The sequence below is a fragment of the Nelumbo nucifera genome, chromosome 5, assembly GCF_055504915.1.
Source record: "Nelumbo nucifera cultivar China Antique chromosome 5, China Antique-T2T, whole genome shotgun sequence".
Classification (NCBI taxonomy): Eukaryota; Viridiplantae; Streptophyta; class Magnoliopsida; order Proteales; family Nelumbonaceae; genus Nelumbo; species Nelumbo nucifera.
This window is the reverse complement of record NC_142653.1, coordinates 8,806,615-8,827,432: the sequence shown is the minus strand read 5'-3', so window position 1 is coordinate 8,827,432 and position 20,818 is coordinate 8,806,615. Positions and strand designations below refer to the sequence as shown.

Genomic DNA, 20,818 nt, shown 5'->3' with positions numbered 1-20,818 from the left:
GAGATTTTATCGGAGAGAGCAATAATGGATTTCATTAGAAACAATTATGACTTGAGAGGGTTTTTATTTGAGTAATGATGGATTTTGTTAGGACAATTAAGACCTAAGAGAGTTTTAATTTTGACTTACATTTTCTCCTAAACAAACTTTACCAGCTGAGCCAGTTAGGACATTCCTCCATAAACCATCTCTATTCCCCCTTAGCCGTTTAGCACACTTAGGTACCCACCTTTGGGTGAGCACCTTCTGTAAATTATTCATGGTGATGTAAATGAGGCAACCACCAGAAAGCACTAGATAAAGTGTTATGTTGTAGGTAATTAGAAGTAGGGAGTTGAGCGTGAAAACATCTCACAAGGTGGATGTTGTTTTATATTCAGTATCAACAATGTCTCGGCATAGGAAAAAACAGTATAATCCATGCTAGGTCCTAAAGACATAAAAGATATTCTTCTACTTATCATTCTAATGTAATTTATTTTTTTCTTTTATTAGGTTAGTATCCCTCATTCATTCTATTGATGTATTAATAATTCACTGTGATTTAGTTAGGTAAACTTAATACCTTCTTTATGTTTTGTTCTTGTTTCCTTGGTGTAGAATCAACTACTTTTTAAGTGTTGTGTTCAAAATCTGCAAAAATTCTCAGCTCGTGTACATCAAGGAAATGAACATTTCCCGTATTAGTATCTAGTTATCCACATCTATGCATCCTATCTCAAAAGCGCCACCATAGTAGAATCATAGATTCCTTTTCCAGGGAAATAATCAAGCCCAATTTTGATGGCTACTCACTTGATGGTCTGACGTTCCCACAGTTTGGTGTTTCAAAGAACTTCTATCTACATAACTTACAACTAGTCTTAGACTTATTACGGAATCCAACGGAGTTGAGGTTCTAGCTCCCTTGCATATAAAAGGAAATATTTACAAATCACAGCCTTGGGTTCTCAAAAGTGGCAATTAAGTCATATTTTAGATATCATGTTCAAGAAGGGGATATGGAGGCTTTCCTACACCCGTTGAAGAAGTATGGGCTTTGGCATCTACTTTTTAACATCCAGGTTGGTTAGGTTGGTCACTGGGCTTAGTGCTTCATCCTATGTTTCTTTTCCATCTCCATGTTAGGGACTCAAGCTTTTCGAAAATTCATTCCTTGTCTTCTAAAATCATTGCAAATATGAAATAAGGTGATAACCATGAATGTTAAATTGAAAAAAAAAAGAGACAATTTTAAGTGCAGGTTTTAAAAATCTATAATAACATATAAGCATTGGTTTTGAGTTTCTTTTGCATGCAGATATAGCACGGTTTTTATCATACTAGAGTACCACTGAGAATTGTTTACCAAAAAAAGTGCCACTGAGAATACTCACATTTTACAAGGAATATTCAGCTTCTGGGCCTTATGCTTGATAACGGGAAGCCTCTGACTTATGAGAGTTGGATCACCATATGCAGCAGAATCAGAAGGATATCCTTTCTGTACCAATTCACCAAGATGATGAATGTATGAGGTTTCATTAGAAGAGAAGACACAAGGGAGAACAATTAGAGAAAGAGAAAAAGGAAAATAGTTATGGAACTAAGTCCCAGAATAAATAAAGAACAACCTGTTCCACCTCTGGGTAATGACTACAGGAAAATGAATTTGAAATCCATAAATCTAATATAACATGTAAGCTTCTACCATAAGCAAAAAAATTGACTCATTTGAGTAGGATCTCCTGTTCATAAAATTCTGTTTGTTTGCAGTGCAAATCTGATAATACAAATTTTGCACCCGATTCAGTTTTGCATCTGTTTATTTGTAATTATGATTTGTACTCCTAATTGATACAAAATGTATACTTTTTATCTCATTTGCACAGTTGCACTCGCTGGGAGTGCAAATTTTGCATCCAAAAAATAATACAAGATTTGACGAATCCAGTGCCTTGTTAGACACTGAAGGGCTGCCTTCAAGTCATTTAACAAGTAAAATCCACTTTCTAAAATAGGGTTAGTAACTGTGATAGGCCCCAACTATCCATTCGGGCCCACAACAGGAGACCCAGGCCAAGGCACACATCAACCAGGCCCAACACAAGAGAAACACCTGATCACCCATGTGCAACCTCCACTGGGGTTCGTTTACGTGAGGAGGCCACGTCCCTCCAGTTACTTAGCAGTCACAGTCTAGTCCATGTGCAGGAGAGACTGAAGAGAGAGTATAAATAATTGTAACCCCCCATCTATTGGAGGCATGAAATGAAATAATCCTTTAGTCTTCTACCGTCTCTCTCTTCTTCTTCTCTTCCTCCCTCTCTCGTCTATTTCAGGAGGGTGAGCTCCCTCGAACCAGCTCAGATTCTCAGAATTCAAAGCGGTCCTATCAATTGGTATCAGAGCCACCCAGATCCATGGATGCGCAGATGACAAGGCTTGAAGACAGTCTCAGTCGTCTTGAGGGAAGTCAGAGGAATCAGAAAGGAATTCTGGCCGAGCTGAAGATGATTTTAGACAGGCTTGGCACGATGGTCGGTTCTCTAGAAGAGCGTAGTCGCCGAGCTCCTTCAGTCAACACTCATTTCGGAGAAAATGGAGGATCAAAGCTGATAGAGAGCATTGAAAAGCCAATAACGACAATGAGATCATCATCAGGAATTGAGACTTCCCTATCAACAAGCTCAGCGATGTTGGGTGACAAAATAGGGGAGGTGATACAGAAGGGCAGTGTGAAAACTATAACCCCATCCATCATTATCCATGTAGCTTGACGCCTGGTCCTTGTTCTCTTCCCTCTCACTCTCTCGCTTAAATCGAGCCTGTCCATACCCAGCCCAGGTCTGTCTCAGTTGGTCAACCTCTGGTCATCATTTTCGTTGGCGGCAACCATAACCCAACCCATCTCACCATGCCACCTGAAACCCGTCTCTGTCCACCCTCCAGTTTTACAGATCACTGTTCTTTCTCTTCTCCCATGGCTCCCTAGTGACAACCATGATTTCTGGTTCATTGTTGGAGTTAGGCCCGGTGGTCACAGAACCTTCGACCACGACGATCGCATTAGACGTGTGGTTGTTTCCACCAAGTTATTACGAAGTCGGCAGATTCTTTCGATCATTGACAGTGATGCCAAAATAGCTAAGGCAGACTCAATGATTTGAGTTTTGGTTCCAACAGGACCTCTAGACACAGGTCAACAACCAAAGGGGGAAATGATAGGTGATGGTAAGAACCCAAGCATCTTTAACGTAGTCATTGTTCACCTTGTCCATTCTAGAATCTCCAGTGGTGCCATATCCTATATCTGAGTGGATGTTGTTGTTGTGAGTATGTTCAGGCAGTTTAGAGTTGGATTAATTAGTGCTCATCTTGTTGCTACAAAGAAGAGATTTACCATTGTTGTCATTCTCCCGGCCTCAGCTACGCTCTCACCAAAGAAGATGAAATATGAAGACTTTTGCCATATTGCTTCTGTATGTACGGAGCAAATAGGTCCAAGGTGTCGAAGGTTTTTCAGCCTTTCAAATTTTACGAAGTTTGAGAAAGATGGGTCTGGAAGAATTTCCATCCTGCCATTTTACCTTTATGTGACGCGCACAGTTCCCTCACTAAGGCAAGAATTGATATGAGCGAGTTTGATGAGGATTCTGATGGTTTCCTTCACTCTCATGAAATGGAGGCCTACATTAGAGGTCTTATTCCTAATCTGGCACAACTACAAGGTAGGCCTGCAGCTTTTATTCTAATGAACTGCCACATAGCTGCACGCAAATTTTTCTTCTTTTGTGACCCTCACAGGCAAGGTAAAGCATGCATAAAGAAGGTACTACTTAGTAACTGCCTCCAGGAACTCATGGAACTGCACCAGGAAAGTGAGGAAGAAGTCACTGATACTGAACAAGCTGAAAACTGGTTCTCATTGACATCCACACAACGGATATGTGATATGTTTCTTGCTCTAGATAAAGTTTTGAATGGGACATTGAGCAAGCAGGAGCTTCAAGAATATGCAGATAGTACATTGACAGAAATATTCATGGAGCGGGCATTTGATAAACATGTTCGGCGTGGCAAAAATGGTGGTGGTGGTGATAATGCACGGGAGATGGATTTTGAAAGTTTCCTTGACTTTGTTTTGCCCCTAGAAAACAAAGATATACCGGGAGGATTGACATTTGTTTCAGTGTCTTGATCTCCATGGAAGAGGGTACCTTACAATAGATGATATCCACACACTTTTCAGAGATGTACATCAGAAATGGATCGAGGGAGGGAACTACAAGCTGCGCATTGAGGACGTAAGAGATGAGATATCGAGATTTCTTAAATTGCATTTGCAGAGAGCATAACAGCACATGGAGTTGGCCTACAACCGCAATCACCGGGAGCTTGAATTGGCAGTTGGGGATTGGGTCTATTTGAAGCTCCAGCCTTACCGGAAAGCTTCAGTAGCCCGATGAGTTTGGCAGAAGCTAGCTCCTAAGTATTTTGGCCCATTTATGGTGATTGAACGAGTGGGACAGGTGGCTTACAAATTGGAGCTTCCTACTTGCTCGAAATTACACCCGATTTTCCATGTTAGTATGCTGAAGCCTTGCCTAAGCCCTACAACTAAGGTCAGCCCGACCCTTCCGCAATTCACAGAAGACAGGAATATACTGATTGAACCACGACAAATCAGGAATGTAAGAGGGGTCAAGATAGGCAAGAACTTACACAAGCAAGCCTTAGTCATGTGGAAAAACTTGTCACCAGAAGACCTACAAGATCCCCCGCGTCAACCTTGAGGACAAGGTGTTTCTTGAAGAGGGTGGGACTGATAGGCCCCAACTATCCATTCGGGCCCACAACATGAGACCCAGGCCAAGACACACATCAACCAGGCCCAACACAAGAGAAACACCTGATCACCCATGTGCAACCTCCACTGAGGTTTGTTTACGTGAGGAGGCCACGTCCCTCCAGTTAGTTAGCAGTCACAGTCTAGTCCATGTGCAGGAGAGACTGAAGAGAGAGTATAAATAATTGTAACCCCCATCTATTGGAGGGATGAAATGAAGTAATCCTTTAGTCTTCTACCATCTCTCTCTTCTTCCTCTCTTCCTCTCTCTCTCGTCTATTTCAGGAGGGTGAGCTCCCTCGAACCAGCTCAGATTCTCAGAATTCAAAGTGGTCCTATCACACTGTCTGAAAGAGGACAGCTTCTCACATCCCCAACATGGAAGTCACCACTCAAATTTATCAGTCAATGGCCTGGAGATTTCTTACCCTTGTTCTTGTTACGTAGCATTGGATGAGTTATCAATTCTGTCAATGATGGACCTGAATCTTTTCAGCTTTGTAATAGAACTCTTGATGTAGGGAAAACCGTATGTATGATTCTTGCAAATAATACCAAACTAGATTGATATGGGACAAAAAAAGAGAAAAGTCCTACTAGGGTGAACATTTTTTTGTTATCAATAACAGAACCATTTTATTAGAAATAAGAAAAAATATACAAGTATAGGTGCAAGGAGAGGTACTCTTCACTCTCCCCACAAGGAGCAACAGAATTACAAGATAGCCCAAAACATATGATCCCTTCCCTCCCCTTGTTTGGAAGCGTGTCTGCAAAAGAATTAGCACATCTTTTAACCCACTGCAGTCTCACTTTCATACCCTGAGTCAGCCACTTAAATTTCCTTCTTTCATTAATGCAGCTCCACAAACCATCATCCTCCTCTAGCCAGCCTATTACAAATTTTGAATCTCCTTCATTGACCAACCGGCTAATGTTCAGTTCCCTAGCCCTTTTTGCACCATCCAAAACAGCCAAATCTCAGCTCGAAGTGAGTCACCCAAACCAATTGGGCCTAAGAACAAGGCAATAATTTCACCTTCCTCATTCCTGAAAACTTCTCGAACACCTGAAGATCCAGGGTTTCCTTCATTACTACCATCAAAGTTCAACTTAGTGAAACCATAAACTGGTGGAGTCAACAATGGATAGGACAGAACTTTGCTAGGGGCTGAAGATGCCACTTACTTCCAGTTATTCAGCAAGGCCATTGTAGAAATATCATCAAATAAATCCATAGATTTTACCCACTGAACCACTCTCACAATGATTACTTCAACAATTGCCCCTCTACTACTCTCCTTTTCAGCAAATATTCTTTGGATCCTTTCCTCCCATACTGTCCAACAAATTGCAGCTCTTGTGCATCTCCACAACACTCTCCCCCTCTTAAGGGACAGGAGATTAATAAGTGATGGTAAGACTTACCATTTTTTTTATCAATATGGTAAGACTTACCATTAATTTTACAAAGAATGCACTGGTTAGGAGATAAATACCAAAAAGGCTTTTTTCTTTGAAGTAGGTTGCAGGTGTTGATCCTTCCCAAGAAAACTTCCCAACAAAAGGCCCCAAGGAACCAGTTTACCATGGTTGCCCAAGACTGCAGAGGAATGTGCTAAAGCTTTGAAGAAAGAGGCATGGGTAAAGGTAGAAGAGGATAGGGTCCAAATTTGGGAGTCCACTTTTGAAGGATCCAAGAAAACCCCTTGTAAAAGTTGAAGCTATGTCAGGACATTGTCCATATCTGAATATCTGAACTTCCTCCTAACACCCAAGTCCCACTCAAACTCAGAACCCACTTCAGATGGAATCGATAAGGTAGACACTGGCTCATCTTTATAATTAGAGATGGAAAATAAGGAAGTTTTTCTTTTAATGGAAAATTCCCCACCAAAACATGTTCCCAAAAACTTTACAAGATTTCCAAAGAAAAGATTGTACCTGGTAAAAGGCAGGAAGGATGGTAGGATGGCATGTATAGATTTCCAAGGAGAAGTACTAGTAGCTCAAGCCAACACTCCCGCATCCCAGCCCTTAGCCGCCAGCCCATGAATGCTTAAAATCACCTTAGCCCACATTTTATCCTTATCTACTGGCAATCTCCACAACCACTTCCCTAATGTCATATTCCTCTTTTGAATATTTCCAATTCCTAACCCACCACAACTCTTGTTTCCACTTACAACTTCCTAGTTAACCCTATGGTCTCTTCTTTCCTCCCCTAGTTCCCACATAAAAAATCTCTCATTAATTTCTCCAGTCTTCTGCATGCCCCCATTGGGATCTTGAACACTAATAAGAAATAAACAAGCAAGTTGGCCAAAGTCAATTTTATCAGTGCAATCCTACCACCCAAAGATAATTCCACTTTCAAGAAGCTAATCTCTTTGTAACTCTGTCAAGTATCAACCACAAGATTCCAGAAACATCCATTCTTTGGGTTATCTCCCAAAGGTAGACAGCCCCAAATAATCATTGGACATTTAAAATTAATTCTTAAATTTGACATTTGTTCAAAGAGTTGAACCACCAACTTCAAATTTCTAGCCCATCTGAGGTCATCTCCCTCACAAAAATAAGATTGTAATGTCAACAAATTGCAAATGGGTAATAAGCACCCTATCTCTACCCACACTCCAACCTCTCACCAACTCTCTCGAATTTGCTCTATGGATTAATTCCCATAAAACATCAGCTACTAAGGTAAACAAAAAGAGGGAGAGAGAGAGAGAGAGAGTCTCTGTCTAATTCCTCTAATAGTTGGAAAATGATCCACTAGGTCATAGGCCTTCTCCAGATCAAGCTTACAAACTATGCTCATTTTACTAGTTCTTTTCACTCCACACTCTCATTAACAAACACCCCTTGATTTGAGGAGATAATGAAAGGGAGCACAGATCTGATCTTCCAAGAACCTTAGCAATTATTTTGTACAGGCTGTTAACCAAGATAATGGGTAGAGGTGATCATGGGCTGGGCTCAAGCTACGCTTTGACCAGGCCAGATTTCAGGCCTATGTTTTCTATATATAAAACATTACATACACATAGTATTTTATGTTAAATTGCATATAAATATGCATATAATTTTATTTTCTATAAAATATTATATAATACAATTATAAATGTCATATTATAATATTTATACATAAAATATATAATATAACATAAAATAACATATACACATATGACATATGTATAAATTATGTATGAAAGTATACATTATGATATATTTAAATATATGCCGATAGGGCTAGGCTTGAAGTATTAGGCCCAGGCCCGACCAAAAATTTGTAGACCTGGTGCGGGCTCAGGCCCAAGCAGGGCCTAAACACAAAACCTAGGCCCAAGCCTGGAATTTCCTAGATGGGCTTGTGCAGGCCAGGCCAATTTGGGCTGAAATGATCACCCTACTGATGGGTCTAAACTCTCTTGGATAGCATGCATCCAATTTTTTAGGGACCAAAGCAATGAAAGTAGAATTTCACCCCTACTAGGGTGAGCATGGTGGGTGAATAAAGAACTAATGTTCTAAATTTAAACCCTCAAATTGTCTTTGTTCACTAAATATACAACCTCAAGAAGGTTGTTCATGTAATTTCAACATTGGATCTTTTTAACCCTAAAACTATCACTCTTCCTCTCATTCCTTAATTTTCTATTTGGTATCAGAAAAGGAATTCCTTCACTCTTTTTTTAAGAATAACGTTTCTCTTCACTCGTATCATTGTGTTGTTTAAGAATTATGGGCTTCCATGAATACCATGTTGATTGTCCTTGGTTAAAAGTTGTGAGCTGCCATGGGTACCATCTGATTGATCAATATATTATTCATCTTTAACATGGGTAGGAACCATGACCTTGAGCACTGCCATGAGTACATTCCAAGCTGATTGGATCCTTGGGGGAGTAGTTTGCTAGTATTTTGTCACACTACAAACTTCAAGCTGCCTTTCTTCCATATTTGAAGCCTTGGAAGATTAACTGAGCCTAATTGCTATCAAGATTGCATCAATTGGGTGTTGAAATATTTATGATGGCATTTTATGTAATTAATTGAGTGAAATGAGTATTTTAATAAGTGTGTTTCCTTGTTAGATTTTGTTGAAGTTCGGCCTGCCCTAGAAGTTTGTTTTGTTTGTTAGCTGAAAAGTAAAGTAAACAGCAAGAAGGAAGAGAGGAAAGAAGAAGGAAGAAAGAGGAAGAAGAAGAGAAAAGGTCTGGTTCGAATTAGGAAAAAGTCAACCCTAGTTTCGGCCAGACCTGTTATTATATTATTAATATAATTGGAAAAGACATAAGTGACCTTATTTAAGTAAGAGGCACTCGAACTAACATAATAGTACACATCAGCATTCTCGACAGGTACAAAGACCGAAATACCCTTCACTAACACTCCCCCTCAAGCTGGTGAGTATATATCATATAATCCCAGCTTGTTACATATGTAGTTCACTCTCCCCCGACTCAAACCTTTTGTAAACAAGTCTGCCCACTGGTTTCCCGTATTAACATATGCAGTCTCTATCACTCCATTCAGCACCTTCTCTCTCACAAAATGACGGTCAACTTCGTTGTGCTTGGTTCTTTCATGAAACACCGGATTGAAAGAGATATGAACCGCTGCCTGATTGTCACAATAGAGCTTCATTGGAGTACTGATGTCATATCCTATCTCCTGTAGAAGGTTCCTTAGCCACACTAATTCACAAGCAGTATGTGCCATGGCCCTATATTTTGCTTCTGCACTGCTTCTTGCCACAACTGTTTGCTTCTTACTTTTCCACATTACCAGGTTACCCCCAGAAAGGTGCAATAGCCTGTGATAGACCGTCTATCAAGCATAGAACCTACCCAATCAACATCGGTGTATCCTTCTACTTCCAGTTTTCCGCCACTTTTGTACAACAAACCATGGCCAGGAGCTCCTTTCAAGTACCTCACAATCCTTAGCACTGCATTCCAATGTGGGACCAAAGGTTTCTGCATGAACTGACTCACCACACTAACCACAAATGAAATATCCGGCCGAGTAATGGTTAGGTAGTTTAGTTTGCCTACAAGTCGTCGGTACCTGCCAGGGTCTTCAAATACTTCACCTATATCACTGCTCAGCCTCGTATTTGTTTCCATAGGTGTCTCAGTCGGTTTAGTACCCAACAAACTTGTTTCTTCTAGTAAATCAAGCACATATTTCCTCTTACACAAATTAATGCCATGCTTAGATCTTGCTACCTCTATGCCCAAAAAGTATTTCAATTTGCCAAGGTCCTTTGTCTGAAAGTGTTCCTGTAGGAATGCCTTCAATTTGTCAATGCCCATTTTATCATTCCCAGTCACAACGATATCATCTACATACACCACAAGTAGTATTTTGCTTGTAGAAGAGTCATGACTGAAGACAGAGTGATCAACTTGGCACTGTTTCATACCAAACTTCTTGACCACCTCACTAAACCTACCAAACCATGCTCGAGGGGACTGTTTAAGTCCATATATAGCCTTCTTAAGTCTGCATACCGTACCATCCTCCCCCTGAGCAACAAACCCTGGTGGTTGCTCCATGTAGACCTCCTCGAGCAAATCACCATGCAAAAAGGCATTTTTGATATCTAGCTGATATAGAGGCCAATCATACATAGTTGCAAGGGAGATGACAACACGAACTGACCCTATCTTAGCAACCGGGGAGAATGTCTCTGTGTAGTCAATGCCATAGGTTTGGGAGTACCCTTTTGCAACCAGTCGCGCCTTCAGGCGCTCAACACGACCATCTGACAAGTACTTAACGGTATACACCCACTTACAACCGACAGCCTGCTTCCTAGGAGGAAGAGCGGTGAGGTCCCAAGTGTGATTATGATGGAGGGCAGAGAGCTCTTCTTCCATAACACGGCACCACTCTGGAGAGGTAAGGGCTTCCTGGACATCCTTAGGAACAACCACTGAGGATAACAAAGAGATGAACTGGCGATGGGAGGCGGAGAGGTGAGTAAGGGAAACAAAATTGGAAATAGGGTGAAGGGTGCATGTGTGTTTACCTTTCCGTAAGGCAATAGGAAGATCAAAGTCGGAGGCTGGTGTCATATCTGGAGTTGGATCCGTCGACGGTGATGAAGCCAAAGGAGTCGCAGCCGGTACACGTGGGCGATGTGTATACACGTGACGGATAGGTGGACGGTCAACGGACGGTGGCACCAGAGGCAAGGGCGTAGGCACGATTGGAACCAGAGGAGGAGGATCAGCCACAGGAAGGGGAAGAGGAGGAGGTGATGTAGAGGAAGCAGCATCACCAGACCCCACGAAGAATGGAGTAGACTCGAAGAAAGTAACATCAACACATACCAAGGAACGACGAGAACTGGGATGGTAACACTTGTACCCTTTCTGAGTCCGGGAATAGCCAAGGAAGATACACTTAAGGGATCGTGCATCGAACTTGTCAGTCCCGGGACCCAGATTATGGACGAAGCGGACACACCCAAATACCCGAGGAGGAAACAGAAGCGGAGACATGTTGGGGAACAAGACACTAAAAGGAGAACGACCATCAAGAATAGACGTGAGCATCCGATTAATTAAGAAACAAAAGGTGAGCATTGCATCACTCCAAAAGGGTTTGGGAACATTCATGTGGTGCATGAGTGAGCGTGCTGTTTTTACAAGATGTCGGTTCTTTCTCTCAGCAACCCCATTTTGTTGTGGGGTGTAGGTACATAAAGTTTGGTGTATAATGCCATGTTGGTCCAAGTATTCTTGAAAAAATGAAGACAAGTATTCACGGCCATTATCAAAACGGAAAATTTTGATGTGAACGCCAAATTGATTGTGGATCTTAGTATAAAATTTCTGGAAGATGGCAAATAATTCACTTCTTTCTTTCATTAAATAGAGCCACGTCATTCTTGAAAATATCTATATCCATTACAAAATATCTATATCCATTATATGACATCACTTTATAAGGACCCCAAACATCGGAATGAATTAAAGAAAAATGACTCGACACACGGTTATCAACCCTAGAACGAAAGAGAACACGATGGTGTTTCCCAAATTGACACGACTCACAATCTAGAACAGAAAGTTGACTCAATGAAGGGACCAAGGACTTCAACACTTTTAGCGAATGATGACCAAATCTACAATGCCACTAGAGAGGAGAAATAGATGATTGAAGGGCCGTTGACATTCTTCCACCACCATCAAGATAATACAGTCCATCGGCTTCATGCCCTCCACCAATCTTCATCCCCGTCTTGAGATCCTGAAAAACACACATAGAGGGGTAAAATGTAATGGAACAATTAAGGGACTTGGTCAACTTACTAACAGACATAAGATTAAATGGAAGCTTAAGTACATATAAAACAGAGGATAAGGATACAGGGTCTAAGTCAACATTACCAACACCACGAATAAATGATGTGGAGCCATTAGCAAGGGTAACAGATTGTGATGTTGAGCAATGAGTGAGAGATGAAAACACACCTGGAGTTCCCGTCATGTGATCAAAGGCTCCAGAGTCAATAATCCAGGGGTTGGGTGTGGATGCCAAACAAGCCATACCTGAGTGTGCAAAGGTAGTTGTGTTCTGCTGCGACGTGGATTGAACGAACATTTCATACTCATCACGAGGAACACTCACCATCTCCTTGCCTGGACCATCTAAAGAGGTAGAAGGCATCTGGTCAACTGATCGGTTCTCTTGTCTAAAGCTGAAACTGGTGTCACTAGTCATGGCATGGTTGGCCCACGTCGAGGGTGGACCATGTAAGTCATAGCAATAGTTAATAGTATGTCCATCCAAACCACAATGAGTACACCTCCGTGGACCCGAGTGCGACGTGGATTGAACGAACCTTTCATACTCATCACAATGAACACTCACCATCTCCTTGCCTGGACCATCTGAAGAGGTAGAAGGCACCTGGTCAGCTGACCGGTTCTTCTGTCTAAAGCTGAAACTGGTGTCACTAGTCATGGCATGGTTAGCCCACGTCGAGGGTGGACCATGTAAGTCATGGCAGTAGTTAATAGTATGTCCATCCAAACCACAATGAATACACCTCCGTGGACCCGAGCCACGTCCTCTACCACGAGCTCCCCCTGAATCTCTACCTCCAATACGACCACCACCACGGATATGTGTAGATCTACCACTACCACTCCGGCCATACACTGGACCACTACTGCCACCACGGCCAGGCTAGGCTCCTCGAGCCCCACTTCTGCCACCTCGACCTCTCGACACTGCAAATGCTGATTTATCTGAGATATTAGAGTTTTCCATATATCCAATGGAAGCCCTCCGAAGACGAGCAAACACCTCCTCTAAAGATGGAAGGGCAGACCCTCCTAGTATCTGGGCTCGTACTTGTTTATACTCAGACTTCGGCCCCACCAGAAACCGAGTCACATCAAGCTGCTCTCTCTGTTGTTGTTGAACCTTGACATCAGAAGTGAGAGGATGATAGACATTTAACTCATTACAGATAGAGTCACATCAAGCTGCTCTCTCTATTGTTGTTGAACCTTGACATCAGAAGTGAGAGGATGATAGACATTTAACTCATTACGGATAGTTCTCATACTGGCATAGTACTCCTCAAGGCTCTGATTTCTCTGTTGCAGATTGAAATATTCCTAATACAGTTGATATACCCTAATTGTATTATCCTGACCAGAATACAATTTCTTAGCATGATCCCACACCTCTTTGGTTGTGTCAAGAAACATGAAGTTCACACTGATTCTGGGTTCCATACTGTTCCACAACCATGTGATGATTTGTGCATCTTCCTGTTCCCGGTCTTTGTACTCCTGAGAATTAGTAGGGGGTTTCTCCTCTCTTATGTGCTTTACCTTCTTCTTCGCCTTCAGAAAAACCTCTATAGACTTGGCCCAAGGGACATCAGTAGATATCATCACACTAGGTTTACTATCACTATTATCTGCCATTGCCGAATTCCCTTATCACTGAATCTTGAGCACTACACACTGCACACTGCACAAAGACACTTCACTGAAATCTGCACACTGATTTCAGCAATAATAAAGGTTGAAAGCCGTACTTGTAACACCACAAACCCTACTCTACAGCAACCGGAAGTTTCACCACTAAGTAAACACTACTTCCCTTCGAATCACACACAAACCAGCATAAACCCTAGCATACTGCAATCTGAAAACCCATCATACGATCTGTACCACACCTCTCATGTGTTCCATAACAGAAATTATGCATAAAAAAAAACTCCTTACCTCATCGCCTGAAGGCCAACCACACGAAGGAATGAAACACCACCGCACCACACGCACCAGCCCTACATTAATTAGGGGAGGACTTAGAAACCACAGCAACCAATCACCAACGACACCACCGGAGGCATAGAAGCCTCCAAGGGAAGAGGGCGATCACTCCTTTTCAGCCCTTTTCCCAGTCTCCAACCAACGGCTGAGAAACCCTAGTTCGAATGCACAGAAAACAGAATTCTAGCAAGTCTGATTTGTTTAATGTGGCTCTGATACCATGTTGAAGTTCGGCCTGCCCTAGAAGTCTGTTTTGTTTGTTAGCTAAAAAGTAAAGTAAACAGCAAGAAGGAAGAGAGGAAAGAAGAAGGAAGAAAGAGGAAGAAGAAGAGAAAAGGTCTGGTTCGAATTAGGAAAAAGTCAACCCTAGTTTCGGCCAGACCTGTTATTATATTATTAATATAATTGGAAAAGACATAAGTGCCCTTATTTAAGTAAGAGGCACTCGAACTAACATAATAGTACACATCAGCATTCTCAACAGGTACAAAGACCGAAATACCCCTTCACTAACAGATTTCACTAAATGTACAACCCCAAGAAGGGTGTTCATGTAACTTCCAATAATTGTATTAATATATAAATAGATCATTCATTTGAGAGCATAACGTCGGCCATTATAACCCTAAAACCATCACTCTTCACTTTCATTTTCCATCATCAATGCAGCCTACTTGATGGAAGTAGCCTAGGCATCCAGGGATTTCAGGAATTGAGAGAATTTTTAGGAATTTTCATGGTGTAACCATGGCTTTCCTTTCTGGGTCTGCAAGTTATGGTGATTCTATAAGGGCTGAACTGCTAGTACTACAAGACTTGAGATTGGCCAAATCACTAAACCCCACAGAGTTAGTGGTGGAAGGGAATTCAAAGGTAGTATTGGGGTGGTTCAGAAACACCACAGGCTCTTGGAAATACAGATGTATATTTGAAGGTAGCAAAGGCTCTAGTTGGGGAGATAAGAGTTACCTTATAAATGGACACAAAGATCAGCTAATAGTATGACTAATGCTTTGGCAAAACAAGGAGCAAATAGATTTATGCTTTACTAGAGGATTGCCTCTCAGGGGAGAGGAATAACATATACCATATGAGTGGAATAAGAGAGATAGGTAGTAGGGACTGGCTATCAAAAAGGGGTGCTAGGAAAGAAACCAAATTTTGTGTATCATTTTTTATAATAAATTATGTATATAAAATGGACACAAAATTTTGTTTTATCAATAAAAAAATGCCATATTTTTAGGTGGAACCTAATTCAAACTTCTCCATAATTCAACAAAACCACAAGCACAACTCCAAAGAGGAAATAGCAATGAACAACTGGTGTTTTGCAGTCCAGTTTAAATGGAATTCATTAACATGCTTGAAAAGATTAGGACAGTGGGTTCATAAACTTACTGCAGATAAAGCTTGAAAGGAGTTTTCTCTACAGCAACACTCTCGTAGGATGCTGAGGCTGGCTTTGCTCTCAAAAGCACAATACATCCTAGTATCCCTTAATCTCACAAGTACCCCATCAACTCTAAGCTGTGGAAAAGAATGGATTCAATGTCTAACAAGAAAATTCAGAGACCCACATGAGCTGAAGAAAGAGAAGAAAAGAGATCCACTGATTATTTTCACTTATTTCTTGAAAACTCTTTTCTTTTTTTCCAATGTTTCAGTTCGTTTTATTAAACCAAAGGACCCTGGGCCAGAACAGTTCAGACATTGGAAAAGAAACTATAGAAGAGATTTATTGCCTACCCAAGGAAGAAATGAAATCCTGGAAAGGGGGATTAACTCACCCAGAAACGCAGCAGTAGAAACCAGCAGCTTGGCATGACTCTCTGCAAAGATTATGAAACAATAGGTACATCCTGTTCATTATATAAACACTTCGCACAAAAGAAAAACAGAATCTCTTCATAAATAAATGGTTAAAAATGGAAAGTTACCACTTTAACAGTTAATAGAGACACCCCATTATCAGCTAATTCGTCTTCATATAAGACCACCTGTTGACTTAAGTCATGGAAGAGGCAATAAGAATAAGAAATAGCAAAATATGGGTTACCGGTTAATTATGTTTCTCTAATCACAATTGTGTCTGAGTAAACACCTCATCATAAAAGAGAATAGGCTCTTTATTTGCAAGCGCAACCAAATCAATTTGCTCATCAGAGTCTTCCCAATGCAAACAACAGCCCCCCTCCTCTGAGGTGGCCCCCATTAGATGCTGATCATGAAATGATAAAACAGGAAAATAACATCAGTACCAACAAATACAAATAATAGTAAGCATGAAACATTATTAGCATAACAAATTACATGGATTTGTTTGTTCATGACCCATCCCTCACCCTAAAAATTTCAAATTCAAGGAATGAAGTATATGAAAGCAGTGTAGATCAATGCAGAAAAACTGAACATTAATTAATAGGCTGTCTTGTCTCTCACCTTCTCCAGGTTTATGTCAATCATCTCACTTCCACAATATGGAGTTGTGAAAGTATAGTCATAATCAAGTATAACCTGCTGGAAAGGTTTGCTGCAAATCCATGAATAATATGTGAGATTGGATACTCAATTCTTTCCATGAGGGGAACAGGATTTGAACAATCTAATATAATGATAATGAATAACAATAGAAATAAGGAAATCATTTAGGCCTTGTTTGTTTCCACTGCAATTTCATTTGCATTGGAGCAAAAGTATGGAAGTGCAAATGAGTTGGAGTCCAATTTGCATTTAATTTTGTTATAGGTTTCACTTTATTTTGTTTGTTTGCAATGCATATGAAGTAAAATGAAAACTAAAGCAAAATAACTTAAAAGTTGAGGCAAAAACAAACCAAAATTTGCAAAATTCTCATTTGCACTCCCATCCATTTTTACTAGTACAAATGAAATTGCATTCCAAACAAACAGAACTTAGGTACATCCCTTTTTTGGTCAAGGGGACATGCCCATAATTATGAGACAAGAAGCATACGTTTGAAAAGACTAAAGCACGCCCCATGTTTTTGACTTTTATCACAAAAACAATGGTTTCTTTGTCTTTTCACTAGGGATTTGCCTAGTTTGTCAAAAATGGGATGTGCCAAATCAGTTCCTTAGAAATATCCATGCGTTTCAAAGCAATAAAGATGTTTGAACTTTAAAGGGTTTGACTTGCCTCTAAAGTGCAGATTATACAAGGCAGACAAAGCTACTAATTCTTTTCTCAACTTAGAAGAGAACTACAAGTAACACGTATGTATTACCACAGAAGTAATTGAGGTGCAGTGGTTCCATTGACCTAAACCATGTGGCTGGCCTTTGAAATTTGACCAGGATGCTAGTATCTCTACAAGGACCAAATCCGTGTTGAAATACCATTGTGGAAAGGGAGAGCAGAAAATGAAGAGATACATAACAATGTAGGGGAGCAGACAGCCATTGGATATGGTAATTTGGCTTATCATTTTCAGAAAGGCTGTGCCAATGCCAGGATCACTATAAGGAGCCTGTGTTGTTAGGTAGAACAAAAGTAATATCCATGGCTATGGCTTGCTTTACTTCATGGGTTATCAATGGTCTTCATGTTCTCAAGATTATTACTTAAATCACATACTGATGCAAATGCAATTAATTCACTTCCATGTCAAAGAAGTGTAAACAAGAAGTTGGTGGTTTGATTGCTTCCACAATAATATCCAGTTCCAGGTTTTGGGTTCTATTCAAGAGTGTGCATCTTTTTTATCCAACTGTTTGATTTGCCTGGATATGTACCAGTTCTATCCTATGAATCTACCACCTACTTTCAGATTTCAGGTCAGTCAGAGAAGCAAAAGAGTGCCATCCTATGCACATACACAAGCTAGATTTTGTGCTTTTTTTATAATGAGGAATAAATTAATTCAAAAGATCAAAACAAAACAAGCATCCCTAGGAGAGATGCGAGCTGTGTCCTCTCCAAATACAGAAGTTAATACATAAATCAAATCACAACTGAGCCCAAAACAAATGTTCCCTATTTATCCCTTGCTTGGCTAAACAATCAGCCAATGCATTTTCTGATCTTCCCACCCACTGTATTCTTATATTCATATTCTGTGTAAGCCACTTGAATTTCTTGATTTCGTTCCTATAGCAGCAAGTAACAGATTCTGAGTCCTTCAACCTCGGAATCCCCTTCAATCAGAAGAGACTCCAATCCATGCCAGCTGGTTTGCAATCTGTACTCCTTGAATAGCTGCTAGCAACTCAACCCTTGTAGAGTCCCCAACTCCAACAGGCTCGAGAAAAAGGATAGAACATTCGTCGCCTCATTTTTCAATACACCACCTATTCCAGATGGGCCTGGATTACCTTGATTGCTTCCATCAAAATTTAGTTTTAAATAACCTTTAGGAGGCGATGTCCAACTCACCCATACCTTTTTCCTTTTTGGAAGAGCACCTTGCCACAGTAGACCAATTCCTCCACAGATCATCATAGGAAAATTGATTGAAACTCTCCAAAGTTTCCAACCAATGAATTACTCTATTTAGCACACAATCCTTTATATCTTGTAATCTTCTCTCCTTTTCTTGGAAAATTCCTGCATTCCTTTCATCCCAAGTGGTCCATAACAGAGCTGCTCTAGCCCACCTCCACATAGTCCTTCCTATCTTTTTAGGCCAGGCAAAAGTAGAAGAATCAAAAAGTTGATAGATTTTGTGCATTGGCTCAACAAGTATTCTCATCAAAAAATATATATATATAGAAGTTTGACTCTTGACTAGATGCATAACTAGGGTATATTGATCAAAAAAAAAGAAGCATAACTAGGGTGTGCCATCCAAGTATGTAGGTCCACCATGGTTTTTTATTCAATTTGGATTAGGTTTTAGTAGACCTAATAGGAAACGTGTTTTGGGAGGTTCCCGGGGACTTAACTCATTGGATCCGTAAAATCTATATCAACTAATAGTCCAGTAGAACCCTTACATGTGTCTACTGAGTTTTAATAGATTTAAGAGAGGTTGATACATAATGCTGGAATATCAATGAATATTGTCTTTATGACTACATTTGGAAGGAGTACAAATACAAATGTGTAGAGCGCAAAACCTTGTATTTTGTATTATTTTGTATGTATTTGTACCGTACATATTTGTATGTGTAGTTGTGTACTCCTTCCAAACTGAGCCTATGAAAAAAAAAAAAATCATTATCCTCTTTGAGAGGAAAAAAAATGAGGTAGCTAATCATACGTTAGTGAACATCTCTGTCTAAAATGAGGATGCGAAGTTTGCAAAATATGTAAACCTTCTGATATTTTTCCCCTCCCCTCTTATAACATGATGGAATCAAGTATTAGCCATTGTCCTTTTTTATTACACTGATTTTCATTTACATGCATACAGCTTTTGGTCATATAGCAATGCATGATTCCAACTAAGATGTGATCCAAAAGGAAGAAATATGCACATATCCACAACACCTTCTGAATTTCCACTTTGCTGCTGCAGGGACTTCAACTGGTGGTAAAGCTTCTTGCTTCCATCCAATGAGAGCGTCAAACGCATTAAAATGAATCTTAACGCGACTATTCGCGTGGTAAAGAACAAGACAACTCTCTCCAAAAACCATCTCCGGTAAGTGGGTTGTCTGAAGCTTCTGTTCCCACCTGCAGACATATTCGTAAATAAAGCATATACGGATGAAGAGAGAGAGAGAGAGATGAAAAATTACCGGTGAAGGTTGATGGAGTTGAGAATGGGCCGCTTGCGTGACTCAATCTCCCAGCCATGGATGCGCACTCCGCGCCGTCCATCGGGCAGTACCTCGGCACCAGCAGCCTTCAGTTCGTTCTCGTCGACCTCAATGTCCATCGTCGTTCGGAACTCAGGGCCTTAGAATCGTATAGCTCTGCTCTATCACAAAACTGTTCTTTCTTCCCTCCTCTGCTCTGGCCTTTCTTTGTTCTTTCTTTTGGGTGTTTTCCTATTTTTGATTTTTTTTTCTCTATTACGGTTACGGGATTCTTCTTCGCTGATACTCTTGCTATTGCTCCGACATGGTTTTAGGCTTTTGCTCCGACATGCCAAACGAGGCCTTTCTTGTTTTAGGCTTTTAGCACAGCGCTAAAATAATGTCGAAGCAAAAGTGGTTCACTGGTTTGTCCGGCGATACGACAGCCAGCGCAATGGGAAAAAAAAAGATTTGGCTATCCAGTTTGAGCTGTCAATAGGGTTATTCCTGCATGACACGTTTACACAGGAAAAGACTGTTCTTTTAAAGGAGGAAACCATCCTTTTACGGTGGATAATAAAACCACGTCTCTCGTGCTTTGAAATTTTAAAAATAGGGTCATTTATTTAGACACCCGTATAATTTAACTCATTTACTTAAACCTGCGCTATAGCTTGTATATTACTAAAATACTCCCTATAGTTTGCATATGTTTTATTTAATTGATCTTCCATTATGAATCATTTGTTTTGTGGACCTGGAAATTGCCATATGATCTTTTAGGTCAATTGCAACTGAGTAAATTCTCAAAAATAGATAATTGGGTTCATTCACTAGTACTCTATTAGTTAAACATTATATAATATCAAAAATACCCTTATCTTGTATTATTTAAATCATAACGGATGGACCCAAGGCACTTAAGTTATCAATCACTACCTCCAAAGTATAAGATACCTATTTATAATTTACCC

The 20,818-nt window shown here is 40.4% G+C and overlaps 1 protein-coding gene and 1 pseudogene across 12 annotated transcripts in view; one reads left to right on the top strand and one right to left on the bottom strand.

Annotated features, from left to right (window-relative positions):
* LOC104607481 (TIP41-like protein) overlaps positions 1-20,421 on the bottom strand; it is a 30,633-nt gene extending 10,212 nt beyond the window's left edge. For 2 of the 12 annotated variants that reach the window (XM_010273148.3, XM_088887837.1), the window contains exons 1-8: positions 19,845-20,281; positions 19,594-19,779; positions 16,585-16,675; positions 16,247-16,363; positions 16,083-16,142; positions 15,933-15,974; positions 15,544-15,672; positions 1,377-1,483 (exon numbers count right to left, since the gene is read on the bottom strand). In XM_010273148.3, the coding sequence (XP_010271450.1) occupies positions 1,377-1,483; positions 15,544-15,672; positions 15,933-15,974; positions 16,083-16,142; positions 16,247-16,363; positions 16,585-16,675; positions 19,594-19,779; positions 19,845-19,984 (872 nt within the window). In that variant the 5' untranslated portion in view covers positions 19,985-20,281. Of the gene's footprint in view, positions 1-10; positions 1,164-1,186; positions 1,484-14,019; positions 14,157-15,543; positions 15,673-15,932; positions 15,975-16,082; positions 16,143-16,246; positions 16,364-16,584; positions 16,676-19,593; positions 19,780-19,844 lie in introns of those variants that run through there. The other 10 variants (XM_010273140.3, XM_088887835.1, XM_010273131.3 and 7 more) reach the window with 10 other exon arrangements.
* On the top strand, positions 1,493-8,088 carry LOC148791219 (putative serine/threonine-protein phosphatase 2A regulatory subunit B'' subunit TON2 pseudogene; annotated as a pseudogene).
* Positions 20,422-20,818: the final 397 nt, after the last annotated feature.